Below are 23696 nucleotides of genomic sequence, written 5' to 3'. Positions count from 1 at the left end.
AAATTAGATAGAGCATTAAAAAACTACTACTAGTAGAAGGCTGACTAGAATGCCGGATAAATATATTTTTATTATAATCGTGTTCCCCATCGAATAAAAAAAAAATTAATCGAGATTGGCTAAGTAGAAATTGAGAAAAGAGAGAATATTTTCCCATAAGCGAGAGATATAAGGATTCAAACGTAGAAATTGCGAGTGAACTGCCTATGATAAACAAACTTAACTGAATGTTTTCATTATTGTTTTTACGTTATTATTTATCTGTATCTTCTCTTATCCAATATCCAGTTCAAAAGAAAAATAAACTTTCTTCCTCTCACAACATGGCGGTTTGCTCTACAGTGAAGCCACTTCCGGCTTCGAGTACGACGCTATTAGCAAACAGAGAGCTACCGCTTCAGTTACATATTATAGCTCCACGGTCTTAACGGCTATGATCTGAAAGCAACGACAATGACACCTGATTGATAGGAAAAGTAGAATAAGGAAGAAAAAGTCTACTATCACTTTTCCTTAAAGTAAACCGACGAAAGGCACAAAAAATAAATACTAAAATCTGTGGAAAAATTTGAGACTACACACATGATTACTTGAATAAAAAAATATTGAATAACGGAGTTTGCACTTAAAAGTTATAAAATTTTGTACAATGGATTTCCCAAATTCTCGAACCACGTTGCATGAGAAACCGGAAAACGCGTTGTATGAGGGATACTACCTTTATATATTGATATATAAAATATGATAAAGTTATAAATATATTTTTTGCATATGAGAACTACGAGGCGCGCTTTTAAACCTATTCTGGAGTTTGACTAGGCCACGACCAGAGGGCCGAAACATCCGAGACCCATGAAAAATTCCTGAGGTTTCTGACAGGAACTCGAATCCGTGACCTATAGAACGATATACTAGTATTTTTCCGCCTCGGCCATCCATTATATTAATTTTACATAACATAAACATTTTATTATTTTAAAATCCTGCTTATTTTCGTTATATTAATATATATTATTTAAAATGAATAAATAAATTTAAATAATTATTAAAAATTATAAATTTTTGATAAATGGAATTATAGGCAAAAAATTCAGGAAATCATTACATTTCATTAGATCGTTGCGCCATCTACTAACAGCTTTCGAAGTGTTAGAGACAAACAAGGTGCTAGTAATGTCACTTAGATTATTTGATAAAAGTTAGATATATTCATCCAATTAAGTTGTCAACTTAATTCGTAAAAAAAAAACAAATGCTGATTAGCTAAACTGACGTCGTTTATTTAACGGAACGGTATTTTTATAGGTAAGTTTAAAAACAATTTTCATTAGACAAATCTAATGGTATTTGTTTCATGAGTTATGAGTTTTTGAATGTCATTTGCTATGTTTTCATTGATTTATAATAAGCTTAAGTCTCACTTATAACTAATTATCATATCTGATCAATTAATTTTCAGCATCAAATACCTGTTTTTGAAAAAGTTTTCATTTTATACAAATAGATTAATTACATTGCACTGGAAAGAATGTCTGATGTGTGGAAGTAATTGTGACATGTGTCAATTCATTTATCAATTAATAATGGGAAAAATGTGATTACCAGGAATATTAGTCATTGTGCCAATTTTTTGAAAATGGTATCAGTATATACCTTTAAATGAAATTATCTGATGTTTGATTTGACCTGTAAATTCGACAGTGAACAAGACCCATAAAACCACAGTTTGGTTCAAAACCAAATGGTTGGAAACTCTGGCTACTGTAGATGGGTTAGTTTGGTTATGTTGATCACCAAAAATAGAAGGCTACCTGTTGGATACGTTAAGGGAGCGGAAGAAAGCGTGCGTAACACTCGAGCATTTTTAATTTAAAGATCCTGTCTAGTCAATGAATGTAGTTGTTATTTATGTACCAGTTGCACCAGTCTTAAATTAAAATCAACCATGCAGTTCTTCATAGGCTTACTGCAATGTGGACAGGAAGTTAATTAAAAAGCCCCTGATTTCCTGTATTATGTGAATATAAAATCATTCTAATTCCTTTTTTATTACAGTGGTGTGATTGTGCTGTGCACCTGCTAGTATACTAAATAAACCAATAGGCATTGAAGTGTTTCTTACCAATCGCGACGGAAAAAAACAAAACAATCTGTCTTTCTCGCCTTTGTATATAAATTGAATCTCTGATTACTAAAATTTATAATGGTAACCTGACTTGATTGAGGACAGTTTGTAATTTATTTTTCAATATTTTCACAACTTTAAACCATAAATAAATAATAAAATAAATAAATATATATTTAATTGATAGATACTAAACAAAACTGCTGTTATAAAAAGTTAAAACTAAAAAAGGCTGGGGAAAATATTTTTTAAATTGAATTTTTATAAGATATTTAAAAAAATACTTGACATCAATTAGTTAATGATTAGACAATTAGACAATCCAGAATAATCATTCATTGTTAATTGACTAACTTGATAGTCATTCCATCCATAATAAAGTAGATTATTATGTATGAGATTTTTATCTTGTTCAATGTTCTAATAAACTCAATATAATAAACATCAAACTTTTATATTAAATAAACATTTCTAGAATTCTGATTCTATTATAAGACATAGGCTACAATTTGTCTTAAGATTCTGCATAAAATATTAGAATAGCTTAAATATTAAAATCCTGAATTTTTATTTATTTCTGATTAATAATTTAGGATTTTACTAACTTAATATTCAAAAATATGACAATCAGAATATTTGTCATATTTTTATATGAGTAAAATAGAATCTTATAATGAATATTTATTTTCTAGGTTAGAATTAAAAGACTAGTAACATTACTTCTGTATAAGAATGTGATTCTTGTAAATTGTTTGTTGTTTTATCTTGTTATAGAATAGGATCAAAAGTATACAAATTTGATTTTTCAGTATATAATAAACATGACTGTAGTATGAACTTAGGAGAACAGTAATAACAGTATTTCAGACTTATAAAATCAGAGTAACAGTTACATTCTTGAAAAAATTTACAAGTTTTAAATTAAATTTTTGAAATAATAAATATAATCTAAGTAAAAATTTTAATGAGTTTATGGTATATCTTTGATAAAAAGTTCACTAGAATTTTTAAATTAGGAAAATAATTGTAAAAAGAAGTGTTTTAAAGTAACGTGGATTTTGATTTCTGTTGTTTAAAGTAAGAAAATTAGACTGATACTAGAGATAATATTAATGATGAAAAACCAAATATGATGGCTTATTTTTTGATTCAATATATTAAAAAGTGTTTAAGATTAGACTTGTAGTTTATTTGGTTATGTTTGAAGTGCTCTAAAGACTACAACCTTTTTATTTCATAAAACATTTCCAATATATATGTCTCTCTCATAAGGTAAAGATTAAATTCTAAATTATTCTTATATATATAAAGAATAGAACAAGAAAATAAGCATGAAAAATGAAACTTTGATTGTCTGTTTATATTCTGTCAACATTGGATTCTAGCAAACTGGAAGTGTCACCATTATTTTTCTCTCATTTCTAAGATTCAATCAATGATTTCCAGTATTTACAACATATTTTGATTTAAAAGTTTGTTGTAATCTGCATATATTTTGAGAGTAGTTATGTATGTGTTAAATACTTTCTTAATTACTTTTGTGTTTATAGTTGTTTGAGACAAACAATTCCTATTCTGAATGATGATAATGGTAGTTCATCCAGTTTCATTATGCATGTAGTTTTACTTTACTTTTTAAAATTTATTTTTTTAATTTAAATTTTTATATTATAAATTTTTTATTCCAAGTAGGTATCTATCTTGTGCATTGCTAATCAATGCAATTAATTTTAAATTATTCTGTGTTTTATAAATTTAGGGACTACCCTTAAATTAAATTTTACAGGTATGGATGGATGGGTATGCAGATAATCATTAAGATGCTTTACAAGGGGTAGGTTGTTTACAGAAATATTAGGTAATGCTAGGGTCTTTGGTAACAGAATGATTCCTTTTTGTTTCCAAAGTGTTGCATAGCAATTATACTGTTTATGTCACTGCTTTGTACATAATTAATAAAATATGTAATGTTCGATACCTCATGTTATGTATTATTCCTTAGTACAATTAAGGTGGTTAATCAAGGATATGATTTATGTAATTTTTATCAGTGGGTATGTGTGATATGTTATACAGCATTACAGGATGGTAGTTGAAAATTATAAAAACAGTAATTTATGGATGATTCTATATACTGATCCATAAAGATCCTTATAATTATTTAAATGTAAAAAAAAAAAAAATACTATTCACATTGAAATATAGTCTGTATTAAATTCTTTTTAAATTATGTATACAGTATTAGTGATATGAATGTATTATGTGTCTGCTAGCATATACAGTGATACCTCGTACTTTGAACATTCTATAGTTTGAATACAAAATTTGAGACAACTTTAACTCAAAGTTTAAATGATTGAATTATGCATACAGTGAAAAAATGCACTTGCTACATAAACCCCAATCTGTAGTTCAATCAAGTTGTCTCTCATTCTTCAATAAATTTTTCTGTTTGCTTGCATTTTTTTAACTTACCTTTATAAATGTAAACAATATTACCATAATCTTTTATGAATTTTTACATACTAAATAGATGAGAAAATGTAACTTTTTAATTAAGGAAGAAAACAATTTAATAGATTAGCATAAAAAAATTATAAATCAGAATTATTACATTAAACATATTACTATTATATATTAAATCTAGTTCTCAAAGGATAATTATTATCTTCAAAGTATAAAATTATAAAAGATACCTTCATTTAAATTTCACTTCAACACACATGGTAAATACAGTATAATAATTCATATTTATTATTTTCATTTTAATTATAAATTTTAATAATAATCTTTTAGTATTCTAATTAAGAGTATATATAACCATAATAAAATTTTAAATGAGTTCATCTTTTGATTATAAATTAACAATTTACAAGTTTTTGTTTAAAATAGTTTAATAATCTAAGATTTATCTTTTTACTTAAATGGGCAACCTCTTGAAATAGTGAATAACATAAAATATTTAGGTATAACCTTTAATTGGAATGGTAATTTTCATCTACACTTGAAAGTCCTTACTACAAAAATTAATTTACTTACTGACAATGTTATCTATTTATGTTCAGCATTAAAAATTATGGATCTAAAATTACAGATGAAAATATTTAATGTGTTAATTTTCTACGCTAGCCTGGTATGGGCACTTGATTTACTTTACGATTTGGAAAAATTTCACATTACTTACTTGCGTAAACTGTTTAAAATTGAAAGATCAGTTCCAGGTTATGCAATATGAGCCAAAACGAACAGGTACGTACCAATTGTTTCCTTTTTTTCGGAAGAGACTAATCAGATTTTATTGCAGATTAAAAAATACCGACGACAACAATGTAAAATTTTTTCATCAAATTATGCTAACTCAAATCAATGACTCAAGTTTTAATAAAAGCACATGGCAATATAAGTTTAATAAATTACTTCAAACATTTGGAGTTTCAAGTGCAATATTTGATAATTCAGAGGCAAACTGGAAATACGGTTATACACTGATGATAGATTCAGCCTTGTCACAGTCCATAATAAAGGACCAAAATTCAATATTGAATTTGATTTATCATGCTTGGTACCTATATACTCTAAATATACCTACAAACTTGAACATTATAACTGCTAATACAAATATGAATATTAAACAATTATTATTTTAAATCAGACTCAACAAATACTCATTATTTGTCAACAACACTTATATAGATTTCACTAAAGAACATTGCTGTTGGTGTAAATCCAGTGACTTTTCCTTGCTCCATCTGTTAAAGGTCTATGAAGCATTAGAAAAAATCGTCAACAATATGAAATTACCGAAACAACTCATACGAACCAAAACTTAAACTATAGAGCTAGGCTAGGTAACCTAGCAATAAACTAAATGTATAAAATAAACAACTTTTTTATTCAAATTACTAACGAGCTAAGATGTTATGTAACTAATTGAAAATTATTGTTGATTAAATACCTTATTAATCAAAATATATGTATTTTCATGTACTTAATGTCATATAATGTCATAAAATTTATGTAATCCTACTTAAAGAACTATACAAAAGAATAACGGTAAAATACTACATGTAAACTTATAGGTAGTTATAAAATTAACACCCTGTAACAAGTTTGCCTTAGAACAAATAAAGATTATTACTATATATAATATAATCTAAAATTTATTAAATATAGATAGAAACTTTTTAAATGAAGATACGAATTATTGTTTTAAAATGATACTTATTAAATTTTTATGATAGTGTTAAGAAGTTATTTTTTTAACATTAATACTTTTAAAACATATGATTTTAATAGTAATATGCTAGAATCAATATAAATAACTTTTGTTGGAAGTATATGTAATAATAAATGTTAATAATTTATTTGAATTGTTTTTCTTATATACTAAACAAAAGGAAAATAAATAATCATAATAAAAAAATATAACTAAAAATGAAACTTTACAATTTCTTATTGTATACTGCTTATTTATAGAAAAAAATATTAACTAATTTTGTCTTCTAGTCCATGAAATGAAATATATTTTATTAGGGAATAAAATGAATTAAAATAAAATATTTTTAGATTATAAAAGAAAATACAAGTGTGTAGATATTATAGAAATGAAATTAACAACAATAATTACAGCCTGTTGTCATTAAACAGTATTTTATACCTGAAAGTTCTATTTAAGCATATTATCAAACAAGTTGTATAAAAGTTATGTTTTTTTTAATAAATCTAATTAATATATAATGTTTAATACATTATTTAAAAGACTTTTTTATTACTTATAAGATTCATATCAAAATTCAATCTTGTAATCTAATAATATATATGGAAAGATTATTTTTGCATAGGTCATGATTTAAATAATGACAGGAAACAAACTAGGATCTTTTTTGTAAATAACTGAATTGACCTAGAACTATTTAAAAATAAGTAAGTAAGTAAAAAATTGTCAATTGATAATATGAGAAGTTTGCTGTTACCATATTTTAATTAAAATTTTAAAAATTATTGAATTCTTGTACATAAAATATTATATAAAATATCATTTTTGTGTTTTTATGAAGCTTTTGCTAAAATTATAGTTTGAAAAGAAATTATAATAGTGAAATTTTCTTATAAAAATTTTCTTACTGGAAAAATGTTAATGAATCAAATAAAAAAAATCTGAATTCAGATTGTTTTAAAATTAATTTTATGTTACTAATCAAATTAACAATTTAGCCTACAGAAAAGCATTACCCATTAAAACTCAGAATGATACTTTTAAAAAATTTGAATAATTCAATTTTTAATCATTTGAAAATGTCAAGAGAAAAGGATCAGCTCGAAGCTTAATTTGAGTTTATCAAGTTTTCCACATACTAGTTATATATCTTAATTTCAAATTTATCTCTAGAAATATGAATTTATAGTAGTAAGACCTATACACTAAACAAAAATATTGGTGTTACAGACATAAGGAAGTTTTTTAATATAAATTTACAGGTATTTAAATTTAGCTTAAAAAATTTTAGCATTTTGAAATGATTTAGTAATTTATTAAAATGAGTTTTTTTAAACATTTTAGTAATGATTCGATAGAGTGATATGTAAATAAATAGAAATGAGCTGTAGTACAATTATTGTATTACAGTATCATGACAGAAATTTACAGTATGATTTAAGCGATTTTAAATTTTTTAAAAATTTCTTTAAAAATAGTTTTTAAATGAAGCAAGTAATAATGCAAGGAATATTTATATATACATTGGGTAATTTGTAAAATTCTTAGTTTGTTAGAAAGAATTGCATAACCTTTGTTTGAAATTATATAATACATTGTTATTTGTGATTCATTAACTTAATGACAAACTCAAGATAGGAAGGTGGTAGAAAAAGGACAAAAATTTGAATTTACTAAGTATAATATATATAATCTAATAATAATATATTTATATATATTATTTAGAAAGCAATAAATAAATTTAAAATAGTGAAAGTTGTTGTTATTCTATAAATATTCTTTTTAAATATTTTATATAGTAATCTTATAAAATTTATTCCATTTCATTGTTTCATCTTCAAACTGACACTAAGATGGTAAAACAGTGATAGATTAATTTCCATAAGCTATAACATTAATTGGGTTTTAATAACTAACCTTTCATTGGTATTTTTATAATTAGTAACTCTTTAAATAAAAAAAATACTGAGATTTTTATATTTAATTAAAATCTTATCTTTCTTTTCTCTTCCTGTTTAGTTTTAAAATTTCTAGTTATTGTAGAATGTGTTCTTATTTAAAAATTTCTGCTACATATTTTTATAAATATGTTATAATATATGATTGAAAAATTTCAAAATTAATTTAATCCGTATTAAAAAAATTTTCAATATCATAAATGTTATCTACTATATAATAAAATTGTTTAATATTTATTGCATAATAAAATTCTTAAAAACTAGCATTTTTAATTTCTTTATATTTGTAAATATCATTATTAATTTAGAGGTGCTCATTCCTTGATTTCTGTAAATCATAATTAAATCACTTTGTAAACTTAGTAACTGTATTCTATTTGTGATAAAAAATTTTAAATCATTTTAGTCACGAATAACTTGATTATAGTATTATTCAAGTAATTTTTTGAATGCTATTTCTTTCGATGTTATTTTATAATAAATATACTTTACTACTTATTTTATACTATAATCCTGTTTTAAAATAGAAAAAAATACTGTAGCCATTTTAATTGAGTATCAATTGGTTTGTATAAAAAACTTGATGGTGTGTTTGTTAATAGGATGCCAGGTGGAATATCATTTCAGGCACCTGGTTCTAACAACAAAGATTGCATTTCATTATTATTATTATTATCAATAAGAAAGTTAAGTATATTAATTCCTGTTTCCTATTATTTTATTTTAAAAAATTTGATTATTTGATAATTTTAATATATTTCTGATTTATTTTAATGAAATTGTCATGATTACTATTGTTTTATATATATGAGTTAAGTATATCGTATTAAAGTAAAGCATGTATTAATAAATAATAATTTAATCAAATAAAATTTTTGTTGAAATGTAAGGAAAATGATGTATCTTATTTTTATAAATATAAAATTAAAATAATTAATTTAATATTAAAATATATGTTTAAAATTGTGTAATGCCGAAATAAAAATATATATTCAAGTTTGCATCTTCATGAATAAAATTCCTTTAAAATCACAAAACCTAACTCCAACAGACCTTGCTTTGTGCACTATTGTTGGAATGTGAGGTGTTCAGTTCTTCATACAATCATACCTTCACCAGAACAAGGGCTACTTCATTATTTTAAGGAGTCTTATTCATCAAAATGTTAACTTAAAATATATTTTAGCTGTAAAACTAATATATTGTTTTACAATTATATGCAGCTTAAAAAACATTGTAACAAATATCCATTTATAATATTTAATTATTACTATTATATAAATTAAAATATTTATTTTTTAAGTTAATGTCTTTTTGTTTTAGGAATTCACAATTTTTATATATTTACGTTACATTAAATTATTTCTTAATTTCAGGCTAGTAAGTTATAGAATGTCTACAGACAAATTTTAATTCATTGTGAGTATTTAATTTTAAAATTTAATTAGATAGATATGATCTATTTTAAATAACTTTCTCAGACAGTTATTAATTTCAATATTCTGTTTGTCAGGCAGATAATTTTTATGAAAAGCTGAACCATTTTTATCTCATTTTAAAAAAATGCAGAATTCATCAGGAAGTTGTATTTCAGTTTTAGAAAATCATTCAAATATTAACGAGGGAAATTTAATGATTGCAACAGAGATTCCTCAAGGTAAGTGTTTTAGAATAAACTTTATTTAAGTCATGTAATAATATAATGTAATACTGTATATAGTTTATAAATAAATGCTAGAATATCAAGATTATCTGATAAAGCTGCATGTTTGATTTGCTCTAATTATTCTTATGACATGAGGAGAAAAGATTTTTTTCTAAAGATTTATTTGTAAATGAGATAATATGAAAATTTTTTACTCTTTCTACATGTTATTTAAATATTAATGTGGCCTTGAAGGCTTCCTTTTAACAGTGCATGAAATAAATAAATTTTTTAATTATTAAATTGATCTGTTGATAAAAGTTTAAATTATTACTTAATAAAAAAATCTCTAATATGAAGCTATATGAAGGTCCAGAATTAAAATAATGTAATAAAAGATTAGGATGTGTGGTAAGTCAAATTGGTATTTTCATTATTAACAGAGGATTTAAAATATGAATAATAATGATATTTAAGATTTCCATTAAATCTTTTTTAAAAAGTTAAATGTTTAAAAAAATTGAATGGAAACAAAAAATATTTAATTTAAAAAGTTAGCAAATTTACAAATTTTTTTACATTTTATGACATTAGACAAATTAATTAAAAGAATTAAAATCTGACATTTTTATTTCTGATGTTTTGTGTTGAAATGTTTAGATCTCATTTATTTTGATTTGTCATTTGTATGACATAACAGGTGATAGTGTGTAAACAAGGTGGCTGTTAGCATATGATTGGTGTGGCTGTTATTCACCTTGTTTTGAATAAAATGAATAACAGTGAAAATGCATATGTAATGCACATACAAATAATAACATGAAAAAGGAATATTATCCTGTAATTTTCCTCATAACAAACAGCTCTAATGAAGAAATGACAAGTAAAAATTAAAGGTTTTAAGTTTAAAAGTTAGCACAAGAATTTGTTCTGTGCATTTTGATGAAGATTGCTTTGTTTATTGGCCATTTACTAATAGAAGACAATTAAAACTAAATACTATACCAACCAAATCATTTATATTTTAATGAGTATCAGAATAAACTGAAACATGAGCAAACTTCATCTTATGAGAAGTTATAAAAGAAAATGAAGGTTAGTCAATTATGAAATATTTTTATAATTTAAAATGTAATTTTAATTAAAATTCTGTTTTTTATTATCATATATATCAATTGATTTTTTATAAAATAAGATAATTTATATAGTGCCATTACTGTTATATAGTTTTGTTTAGTACAGACTATTGTTCCAGAAGAATAAATGAATTATTACAAACAAAATTATTAATTATAAAATTTTAGATCTGAAATTTAACTGAAAATGAATACAGCAAAAGATAGTTTTTTTTTACTGAAAATAATTAAGGGACTTAAAAATGTTACCTATGTTATTAATTCATTGATTATTGGAATTCAAAATATCACCAGAAAATTGTTATGATATATTTAACAGAAGAAGAGTATGATGATAGTCTAATCATCCAGTAATAAATGAATAATCTCTTTTAAAAAGTTTAGCTCTATAATCTGTAAATTCATTAATTCCATTATATTCCATTATAAATCCATTATATCGGAACAGCCAAAATCAAGGTCATCAAAACACCGAGAATAAAGTATAACCATCTGATGTATTAGAAACCGTTGTCAAACCTAGTCTGGAGTCCATTGTCAAGCGCCGTGTTTTCAAACACATGACTTAAAATTAAGAAACCAGGAAAGTGATAGAGTGCATTACAACTATTTTACTGAATTATTAATAATGAAAATGACAGAAAATTGAATGTTAATAATGATTGCTAATTTAAAAGTAATTACTTTAAATTTTTAAAATTAATTTTTGAATAATTTTTTCTTTTGATGAAAGAAATTCAAACAAATTACAATCATGTTACAGAAAATATACATTTACATTGAAGAACATAAAACTGGTCTTCCTATAATGAGCATTTTGTCATCTGATTCAGAAAATTATAAGAATTTTATTGGAAGTGTTTTCAATATCAAAGGCAGGCTACTGGGATTGAAAGGAAATTATAGTTTAAAAATGAATATTATTAAAAATTTACATGAATATCAACACAATTGGTATTTATATAAATTTTAAAGCCAATTATTCTGATACATTAATAAAATATGACAAAGAAAGTATCAAGGTGATACCTCATTGTGAAATCCAAAATCCACTGAATAGCTTCTCTCAATTATCATCATTTCTCTTTTGATAATAAACAAATACCACTCTTAAGTTTGAATATTTTAACTATTTAAATTTTATACTTATAATACTATATTAATATTGTTTTTAATGTGTTTTGTTTGAAATTTTCATAATATTAGGAATTGTTAATAAATTTTTTGTTGTATTAATTGACTGTATTGCTTCTGTTATCAGTATATTTAATATTATTATTATAAGAAAATCCTTTGTAAAGATTTTTCAAACAAATCTTATAATACTTAAACTGTACAAATCCAAAGTTCATTACCAGTTTGCACTACAAATATATTTTAGAATTCTGGACATTTATTATAATTACCTGGTGTAATGCATATAATTTTTAATATTATCTACAGGGAGGTCATTAGTCTAATTCATATAATGAAGTCTGTCGAAATAATTATCTGCTAATTCATATCTAGAGATAAGTTTTTCATAATGAGAAAGAGAATACAATTTTTAAAATATTTATTAGGATTAAGTCAATTACTCAAGAATTGGTTGCAATTTGTAATTGTTTAATTACATTTTCTGTTTATCATTTGTAAATAAATGCTTGATTTGTAATTGTTTAAAACCTTACTATGATTTCAGTCTGCTAATTCTTCATATTTATTCAATCAGTCTGACAGCTAGCTGATGTATTGATAAATTTCACATTCTTAGGAAAAGATATTAGAAAATTAAAAGCAAGAATACAAGCTATACCTGTTAAAACGTACGAAGTTAATCTCCACATTGTATCTCATTATTTTGCTTTCATATTCTATTACCATGCATAATTATGCAGATTTTTTTATACATATGTCATAAATGCAATTAATTAGACCTCAAAAAATATTTTGCAGTTTTTAGTGAATATATTTTTGTTTTGAAAGAAATACAGGTATACCTCAGGTTACGTCATTTCGAGTTAAGCCGTTCTCGATTATACATCATTTGTCAAAAAAATATATGGAAAAATAAAAATCAAGTTTAAGTCATTTTATTCGACTTTATGTCTGTCTGTCTGCCACAAATATTGAAGTTGTAATATAACTAGAAAAGCATTAAAAGCACATAAAATTATGTGCTTTTAACACTTTTCTAGTTATATTACAACTTCTGTACTGTACTGTACTGTACTGTACAATAAAGAAGAATAAAAATAGCAGTCTTTAAGAGCTCAATATTGGCATTTTCCACAGTAGTTCCAATATCTACCGTTTGGTATCATCATCATTTTCACTCGTGATTCCCACGAAATTGAATTGAAAAACTAAAATTTGTTTGTAAGCTTAAAATAGATTCTTATTAACCATATATTATTAAAAATGCATTTATAAATAAAATACAGAACTGGGAATGGTTATTTGTGGTTTAGCCTAGTGACAAGTAAATTTGACTTAAGTTGCCTCTCCTGGAACCAATCACTGACGTAAGGTGAGGTATTACCTGTATTAAGTTCAGTGAATGGATGCAAAGTTGATTTATAGTTTATAACAACTTTTTTCTTACATATAATTTTAATAGTTCTTTGAACTTTATTCTAAATTCTTCCTAAAATTTAAAATATCTATTTTAAAAAAATTTTATAGATTATTACTATTATTTTTATAGAAATAAAAATATTTAAATACTTATTTATAATCTCAGATTTTAAGAATAGATGCAATTCTTAAAAATGTTTTTTGCTTTTTAAATTGAATTTTATTTTATTTACATATAATTTAAAAATTAATTTTTTTTTTATTTAAAGAAAATAATCAGATTGATACTGTAGTGCATATTGATGATGATGCTCATGATTCAAAAGAGGTAAGTGAATTAATCTAACTTAGAAGATAGAACAATTACTATTTAATATCCAAATGTAAGATTAAATACTTTTTGAAGTATTTTTTAATGTTAACTTTGACTATAAGTAGGAATATAATAAATATACAAAGATATTTAGTGAAATTTTAAATGGTCATAAAAAGTATTATATTGGCAGTTTCCTTCAGACAGGATTATATGTTATTAAATTAAATTCTATGTTAATCTTTATATTTATTAAATGAATGAAATAATTCATTTCTTTTTGAAATTCATTGATTGAAGCCCATTAGCTAATCTCCTTTCTCTATTGAACATTGAAGCTGAAATATAGAGAATGTAAAGGGATCTCAAATATAAATTCAGTTATTTATATATATTGTTAATTTCAAAAAATTAAAAATATTATTATTATTTTGTTCATTTTTACTTGTCAAGAGCAGTGGTCTCCAAAGTGGGGTATGCATACTCCAGGGGTACACAAAGTGATACTTGGGGATACGCCAAGTTTTCCTTCAAAATACTGTATGTGTGTCCTGTCCACAGTCTGTCTAATCTTAGTCATCCTCTCAAAGTAGTAGGCTCACGATCACTTGCGATCATACATGGAAAAAATTCAAATTGTGGGTAGTGGGAAATTTAGCAGAATTACATGCATCTGCCAACATTCATACCATTTATTAAAACAGTCTTGTATCCTATTATATATTACTGCCTTGAGTACAGTCAGTGCAACATTTTTCACTTCAGCTCCGTTTGCTGATTTGAATCTGTGACCTTTGACCTTTGACCTTTCAGTAGAGATTGGTGCAGAATTTAATGTTAATTGTTGCTGATGAAGCTTAATATTAGATTTTCACACAAGCACTGACATTTTAAGAAAATGTTTGAACAGGCACATACTCATAATTACAGCTGTTGCTAAGCAAATTGAAAGTTTGATTTATTTTTTGACTGTTTTATATAACAGTTTATTTTGAAGTGATTAATGTATCTTGATAAACTAAGTGAAAACTATTTTGTATTACAGAAAAAGAAGGGATGGGGAAAAGCTATGAAAAGAAAACGTAACATGTGGGATGTGGGACCACCCAGACAACCTCTGACAGGCTATGTTAGGTTTTTAAATGAGAATCGAGAAAGGATTCGTGCTGAAAATCCTAGAGCTTCATTTCCTGAAATAACAAAAATTTTAGCTAATGAATGGAGTAAACTTCCAAGTTCTGAAAAACAGGTAACGCATTACTTTTTAATAAAGTAAATGAATTTAATTACTTATACATAATGTAAATTTATGTTATTAGGGATATTTTGAAGAAGCAGAAAAAGACAAAGAAAGATATATGAAAGAATTAGAACAGTATCAGCAGACTGAAGCTTATAAAATTTTCACTAAGAAACAACAAGAAAAGAAAAGGAAAGGTATTTTTATTGCATTAAATTAAATATTAACTATTTCATATATATTTAAAATAATAATTTAAAGTTTCTACAATGGAGTTATCTGAAGATTGCATTAACTACTTTAACTTTTAATGTTATTTTTGTTAAACAGTCCAAAAAGCAGGACAATGATAAATCACATCTTTCAAATATATATATTGTGCAAAATGTCACCAATTTGTTTTGGTACACAGATAAATAATTGAAAAGATCTGGCATTTTTGTTTATTTATTTATTTACTATAGTTTATCATCAAGACAGTCAGTCATCTTTATACATGTTATATAGATTCACTATCTGTTATTATTTGTATAGAAGCCATAGATTTTTACCATTATTATTATTTTATATGTTGAAAATACAGATAAGTATTTGGTCTCATATCCTATAATCTTGTATGTTCTTTGAAATGTAGTATATTTTGTTCAACAGAATAAAGCTCTAAAGTATCTCACATTCATAAATCTTTGTCATATGAATTGGATATTTGAAGATTAAAATTAAGTTTCTTGTATTGTGTACTTATGTTTTCAGTTATAATGATTACATAAGCTAAGCTCTTTAATCCTTGTCTTATTATTTGTGAACAATTTTTATTCATTATAAATTGAAAAAATTAAAAAACATAATTTTATTGCATGAGTGTATTGTACACAGTGAAATGTGGATAAATTTTACTGCAAAAGATTTTGAAATTGTTCTTGCTATTTCAAATTATATATCAGATCTGTTACTTACAAGGGAACTGTTGGAGTGTCATCTAATAGATTTTAATAAAATTTAGTTAATAATTACGTTAAAAGTATACAAACTCTATGACAAATTTCTAGTATTCACTAAAAGTGTTAATCAGAGTTATTAGCAATCAAATGTCGTACTATTTTATAGTACTTAAACACAAATATGCAAATTTTTAGAAGTGAAAGGGTCGCGGAGGAAGACAGCGATATTACATTTAGAATAAATTCTGGAATTTTCGAAAATGGGAGAAGAATTAATAAAATTTAGTTTAATTACGTTAAAAGTATACAAACTCTATATTAAATTTGTAATGTTTACTAAAAGTGTTAATCAGGATTAATAGCAATCAAATGTCGTACTATTTTATAGTAGTTTAACACAAATATGAAAATTTTTAGTAGTGAAAGGGTCGCAGAGGAAGATACAGTAATACCTCGATTTTCGTTGACTTTGGTTTTTGTCGATTTTTTGCAAAAAATCGACAAAAAAAATGATTTTGTCGACATGCCACATGATCTCGTTGCTAATTTTGCGAAAACAAAGAGCGACCCACGCATTTTTCTGCTCACAAGTCCTCGTGGCGGTGTTTTTTGCTGTACGAGCATTACTCCGCGCATCTAGCCAAACAATTCCATTGCTTCCATTCTTTTTAGTTCCATCGTGAGACCAAAGAAAGTTTCCAGAGCCAGTAGCCCTTTGAACAAGGCCAGGAACACGATCGAGTTGAAGGAAATCATTAAAAAATACGTGACTGGCATTAAGATTGCTGAAATCGGTCGCATGTACTATACGGGAAGTCGGCATCCACGATAAGTTTCGTTGTGGCGAAAAAGGAAGCAAAAAGGAGGCTAATGTAGCAAAAGGCGTAAATGTGCTAATGAAACAGAGACCGCAAACAATTGAAGAGGCCGAACAGTTATTATTAATTTCGATCAATCAAAAACAGTTAGATGGCGATTCTGTTTCGGAGACCATTGTATTAGTTTTTTATACTCATTTTATATTAATTTCTTAATTTTTTTAGTATTAAGCACTACGAAAACAGAGGTATCACTGTATTACATTTACAGAGTAGAAGAAGGAATAACTCAAATAAATATTATAAAAGATTAGATATATATACTAGTTTAACAATGAAATTTAATATAAAAGTATTGATAGAATAAATATAAAGAAAACAATCGAAACATAATAAATAAATACATTTTAATAGATATATTTAATAGTTATTATATTCACAAATTATTAGATGGGCAACTATTTACATGATATTTTTCAACAAAGCAAAATAAACAAAGAATCTGTTGGCATCGTGCACATTTAACAAATCGAAGATTTTCGCAATTACTCTCGACACAATTTAAACTGTCAGTGTTTAAAAAAGAAAAACAAACTTGTTTTACATTTAAGAATTGACACTTTTCATTTATGAGTCTAGAAGCGAACCATGCATGTTTAATCAAATTATTAAATATTGGCGCAGATAATTGATGATGAAGAATCGATTGTAATTTTATAATGCCATTTCTAGTTGTCCAAAACAATTTCATCGAAGAATCATTACAGAATAATTGTATAGCATTTAAAATTTCTTTAGCTAAAAGTTTTAATTGTCTATGAAATCCGACATCTAAAGCTTGGCATATAGACGTACACTTTGGTGGAATAATTAATATTTCGCATGAATTTTGATTTGTAGATGTTTGAAATACTGTATTATAAATATTAATATTTGTTTGTCCACTCCACGAGTCAATTATTAATAAAGAGTTTTCTGTTATATTTGGAGATAATACGTCTTTTACATAGTTTGTAATAATTGCTGTAGATAATTTGCCAGATGAGCTAGCTGTAACAGTTACGTTTGGGGCATTGAACAGCGATGCTTGAACTCTACGTCCAAAGGTTCTATGAGCCTCTTGTAAGCAAATAAATACATTACCTACAACTTGTCCGTTAGCATTAATTAAATACTGAACAGTGTAGGAATGCGTAACTTTATTACTTGGAGAATGTGCAAATCCAATAGTGTTTTTTTCTCTTTTATATGAAAGTGTTCTTGGTGAAATAATTTCATATGAAAAACCACACTGATCCATATTGAATATGAAGTTACGCGAATAAGATGGCAATAAATTTTTTACTGTTGTTTGAAATTGGACAGCTTTTACTAAAATATCCTTTTCGTTCACTATTTCTGTTTTATTTACAAGTTTTGTAATCTTTCGAGATACTAATCTATATTCTTTTTTAAATTTTGCAACCCAAGAATCACTAGCTGTAAACTTAATTGAACTATTCAGTTGAAGAAATTTCTGTAATGCCCATATTTTTAATTGATTTCCTTTAACAATTTTATAGCTGCCTCGAGCTTCGTCAAACATTTGTTTAGTATGTTCTTTAATGATTTTTAACGTTTCAATTCTATGCTTTCGAGATTTAAATTGTTTTGTCATTTATATAAATCACTAAAACGTTTTAATTCTTTAGCTCCTTTCCGCTGTAATGTGTGTAATTTCCATTTTGGGTGTTTCTTATGCAAGTTAAGAATTTCTTCTTTTCGTTTTGTTGAGATTATATTCTTATCAAATTTTTCATCATCTGAATATCCCGATTCACAGTCAGTGTCTGCGTTATCAATTTCTTTCTCTAGAAGCAGACGTGTTATTTTATTATCTGAAATAGGCCTATCTATAATCAAATTATTATTTTCCATCTGACAAAACTCTTCGTCATCTCTACTTACATAACTACTTAAAATATTGCTAAATGCATTAAAAAGCAGTTCGACTACCTGTTTATCAACGTCTGAAATATTAGGCCTACAAATATTTTCTGTAGGCCAAACATTATCACATAAACGTTTAAATTCTGCTATAATGTTTTGAATATTTACATTTAATTCTCCCATTTTCGAAAACTAGAATTCATTCATAAATGTAATAGCGCTGTCTTCCTCCGCGACCGTTTCACTACTAAAAATTTGCATATTTGTGTTAACACTTTTAGTAAACATTACAAATTTAATAGAGAGTTTGTATATTTTTAACGTAATTAAACTAAATTTTATTAATTCTTCTCCCATTTTCGAAAATTTTAGAATTTATTCTAAATGTAATATCGCCGTCTTCCTCCGCGACCCTTTCACTTCTAAAAATTTGCATATTTGTGTTTAAGTACTATAAAATAGTACGACATTTGATTGCTAATAACTCTGATTAACACTTTTAGTGAATACTAGAAATTTGTCATAAGAGTTTGTATACTTTTAACGTAATTATTAACTAAATTTTATTAAAATCTATTAGATGACACTCCGACAGTTCCCTTGTTAGTTAAATAGTAAAATAGAAAATGAGAAACACATACTTTGCAGAAACTTACATTTAACTTTTGATTTTCTCTAATAAATATTTGATATAAAAATAAAGTAATTTAGATTACATTAATGTAATGTATTCACTTCTAATTTTGTTAGATTTAGAAGATAATGATGGGAATGTGTTATTAAATTCATCTAATACTGAGGTAAATTAATAATAATTCATTTGATTAAACTAATATTTTTTTAATTTATTTTGTTAAGTTTGGTATAAAATTTAATTAACCTAATCTCATTTCATGATAAAAATAAATTATGTTTTGATAAAACTAGTGCAATGGAGAAGATTCTTTTAGAGATGATGTTCCTGGTTTTGACATTCCAATTTTCACTGAAGAATTTTTGGATCATAATAAAGGTATATATGTATTTTTAATTTAAGTTGTAATTATTTTAAGAACACTTTTAAATATTTCCAAATTTTGTTTAATCAAAAAGTTTAGTGACGTTCATTAAGGATCCAATGTGATTGTAAAGTCACTTTGCAGTGGGTCCGGCTTAGTGTTGACATCATTTAACAGATACAATATTTATGGCATTGGTATCTCTGAGTGAAACTGCTTAATTTCTCATCATGCTCACCATCAATCAGTTTTTTTCTCTGAGAGACTGTGTTTAGGGCCAGTGACATGTATACTGAAGATGTTTAGGAAACCCTCTGGCAAACATTTCTTTGAGTCTAGAAGAATTCTTCATAGAAGTACAGTGCAAGATCTCATTTCTAAGTTTTAATGACTGTAGAAGATGAAGCAAGAACAGTTGTCCCAATATTTTAATGGATAACAAGCTGTCTGAAATCATTTAAAAGATGTTGGCAAGCCCAGCAAAAGCATTGCAGAAATTAGCACAGGAGACAAACATCAGTTACAGAAGTGCACAAAAAGCTTTATGGTAATAGCTAAAGTTCTATCCTTACAAAGTGATGTGTATGCAGGAATTAAAACCTGCAGATAATGAGAAAAAGGAGTATTGTAAGTGGTTCCAAGATTTTGTAGGATATGAAGGAATCAAGGTGCTCACAGAACTTTGTGCCAGACAAGTGGAACTAAGCCTCATCCATAATTGATTTTCAGAATACTCACTATACATCCACATGGAGTGCATGAAACACTTACACAATCTGAAAATTGGTGTGTGGATAGCAATGTCAAGAGACAGAATTATTGGCCCATTTTCTTCTATGAAAAGAATCTCTGAGCAGTATTCTGTGTTAATCATTTATTAACAACTTCATGAAAGTGATGTACAGAATGGTTACCAAGATGGTGCAACTGCTTATACCACTAGGAGTACAATGATACTACTGCACAACACTTTTGGGGCGAGGACCAGATCTGACAACAGCAAAAAGCTGTGTACAAGAACAAATCCCCACACCATGCATGCACTGAAACAAGTCATCTCTCTTCACCACTTCCATTACAGCTTCAAATTTAAACAACTTGTGCAGAAGAGTCAAATTATATCTTGAAAATGGAAGACATTATTACAGAAGGTGCTGAAAATGAAGTCAAAGATGAATTTTCTGTGTATCTGAAGGATCTGCATAAGAGCAAATATCTCAAAATTGGGTGCACATCAAACAGTTTATTAAAATCCATGGTGACTCAGCACAGATTGTGTTGAAAGTCAACTCTTTCTAATTAAAATCTGCCTGTAACATCATCACTTTGTTCCTGGAAGCTCATATACCCCACCCATTGCAGAGTGACTTTATGATTGCACTGTACTTACTGTGCAAAATATTGATTTACTTTCAACATAGTCTGTACAAAAATTAATATCTAATACCAATTGATAATTGACTTTCTTGTTTGGTTTGATTAAAGGTCATATCAGTTCAAATGATTATTTAATTGAAATAACTTTTAATGCATATTTTAACCTTTAACCTTTAAAAAGCAATTGTACAGTATATGCAGAAAAACATGGAAATTTACTTCTTGTCGTTAATACTAGGGTTTCTCATTTTCTGGTGTTTTGCTTGTCCCGGGATTCTGGGAAAAAGTGAACTGTTTTCCAGGAAATCCTGGTTATAAAACATTCCATTTCAAGATTATTTTTTATTTTTAAAAGTAATTTAATATGTTCTGCAACCTCCAAAATCATAATATATATTTTACACAGCATTATTAATATTAAAATTACCTTTCAATTATGTAGAAATTTTCACAAATAGAAAAAATTTATTAAAGTTTGTTGGAAACTGCTTACAAAAAATGCCTTTGAATTGAGTTGAAAATTTAAAGAAAAAATGAACTTAGATCAAACTTCTAACTTGGTAAATTTTTCTTTTATTTAAAAAACGAAAATTACCTTCTATGATATTTTCTATTATAAGATTTGAAAACCAAAGATGGTCAATACCCCGATCACTCATTCTGGTTATTATTTTAATGAAAATGCCCTTTCCAAATCAATGAATGTGGGTGGAATCATCTTTAATGCATTTAAGAGAAGACAAATGTTATGTATTCTTTCACCCATAGCGTCAAAGATTTCTAGTTCGTTTTCAGGATGTGTTGCAGTACTTCTTTTGCTCTCAAGTACTCTTGATTTGTCTTCCTCAGCTGCTTTAATAGCAGCATCAAACTTATAGTCCGATAATTCAGTAGTTTGTTTGGCTTTAATAATCAGGTTTATGAAGAAAAACTTCATACTTGTTTCTATCCTTGCCCAATTTGCACAACCTGGCATAATGCAGTTATGGAAGCTACTGGGCACAGTTGAATAATTTGTGCTGATGCTGTCTTAATTTTGAGATATTACAGGTTCTGACAAGTAAAGAATTTTCAGTCCTGCCACAAATACATATTGATTATTGACAATCTGTGAGATGTCATAACAAGCAAAAATTTAAAAATCTAATAAGCACAAATGTATTTTGACAGTTTATGAGTTAATTATATTTTCTATTTGCAAAATTTCCTCCACCTTAACACAAAATAAGAAAAAAGGAAAATTTTAAGAAATATGTGGGATTTCCCAGGTTAGAAAAACAGCTGGGATTCCGTTTGAGAAACCCTAGTTAATACCCATCATAATTATATTTTATGGAGTTTTAAATAATTTTCTTTTAAATTTGATTCCAAACTCATGGTGCATCTTAGAATCATAATAAAATAATTGTTGTATATATTATATTAAAGCATTTCTTTGAATAATAGTCTGCTAAATTCAGATTAACAAATACAGTTTATCAGACTGTTATTTATAATATTTTTTGTCTGTATATAGTGTATAAAATGAAAGAATAATCATAATTTAGGTAATGAAAAGTTTGATCCTACTGCACTTTTTTAAGTTAGGATAATTGTTTTTTAGCTTTAGATGTCAATTTGCTAGTAATATATATATGAAATCTTTTTAAATAAATAATAATTAGTTGATAAATCTGATTTGTCAAATTTTGGATTATTTATCATTCAAATTATTCCTTCAGCTAGAGAGACTGAATTACGTCAGTTACGCAAATCGAACACAGAATACGAGGAACAAAATGCAATACTGGGAAAACACATTGATAATATGAAGGGAGCCATAGAAAAATTAGAAGTGGAGACTATACAACAGAGAAATAATAATGCAGCCCTCCAGCAACATTTGGAGAATTTGAGAGCAACTCTAACTGCAAGTTTTGCAGCTATTCCTCTACCAGGTATAAAATTTTCAAAATTAAATATTTCCTTTATTTACATTTTACAAGTAAATTCAATGCAGACCCTTTTTTTCGTAATAAAATGTAAAATTTTTAAACAAACAAACTATATAAATACCTTTGTTTTGTTGTAAATGGGAACTTGTGTTAGTATATTTTGGCAGTATTTTAATTTATCAGAGATTTCCTAATTTTTACCCATTAACATTTTATTTTAACCAATTAGGTAGTAACGAAACTCCGTCCATTGAGTCAATAGACTCCTACATGGCCAAATTGCATAATCTGATTCTGGACAATCCACAAGAAAATGAAGTTCTTATATCTACAGTTCGTGATATCGTCAGCAGACTAGACTACCAAGGATGAGAATTCATGGCCATTCATAACTTATTTATCTTTGGTTCTGCCATAATTTGTAGATGTTAATCGATGCCTCATGCCTCATGTCATGTCATGTCATATTATATGTCAAACAGTAATTAAAAATTTGTAGGTTTAAAAAAA

At 26.2% G+C, this 23696-nt stretch overlaps 1 protein-coding gene across 5 annotated transcripts; it reads left to right on the top strand.

Annotated features, from left to right (window-relative positions):
* The first annotated feature begins 1124 nt into the window (after positions 1 to 1124).
* LOC136985203 (high mobility group protein 20A-like) lies at positions 1125 to 23696 on the top strand. Of its 5 annotated transcripts, XM_067282431.1 has the most exons (10): positions 1125 to 1305; positions 9676 to 9718; positions 9813 to 9956; positions 13906 to 13964; positions 14995 to 15198; positions 15269 to 15386; positions 19628 to 19677; positions 19805 to 19889; positions 22974 to 23189; positions 23416 to 23696. In XM_067282431.1, exons 3-10 carry the CDS (start codon positions 9863 to 9865, stop codon positions 23556 to 23558), a joined length of 969 nt encoding a protein of 322 aa, XP_067138532.1. In that variant the 5' UTR covers positions 1125 to 1305; positions 9676 to 9718; positions 9813 to 9862; the 3' UTR covers positions 23559 to 23696. The 5 variants fall into 5 exon arrangements, with proteins under 5 accessions (XP_067138532.1, XP_067138533.1, XP_067138534.1 ...); XM_067282432.1 differs by lacking the exon at positions 9676 to 9718 and having other exon boundaries at positions 1125 to 1309; positions 9869 to 9956; XM_067282433.1 differs by lacking the exons at positions 1125 to 1305; positions 9676 to 9718; positions 9813 to 9956 and adding an exon at positions 10753 to 11039.

This window comes from Centruroides vittatus, unplaced genomic scaffold (assembly GCF_030686945.1).
Source record: "Centruroides vittatus isolate TY-2023 unplaced genomic scaffold, ASM3068694v2 contig_955, whole genome shotgun sequence".
NCBI classification, from domain to species: domain Eukaryota; kingdom Metazoa; phylum Arthropoda; class Arachnida; order Scorpiones; family Buthidae; genus Centruroides; species Centruroides vittatus.
Note: the sequence above shows the minus strand (reverse complement) of the source record. Positions and strands in the feature narration are given on the sequence as shown.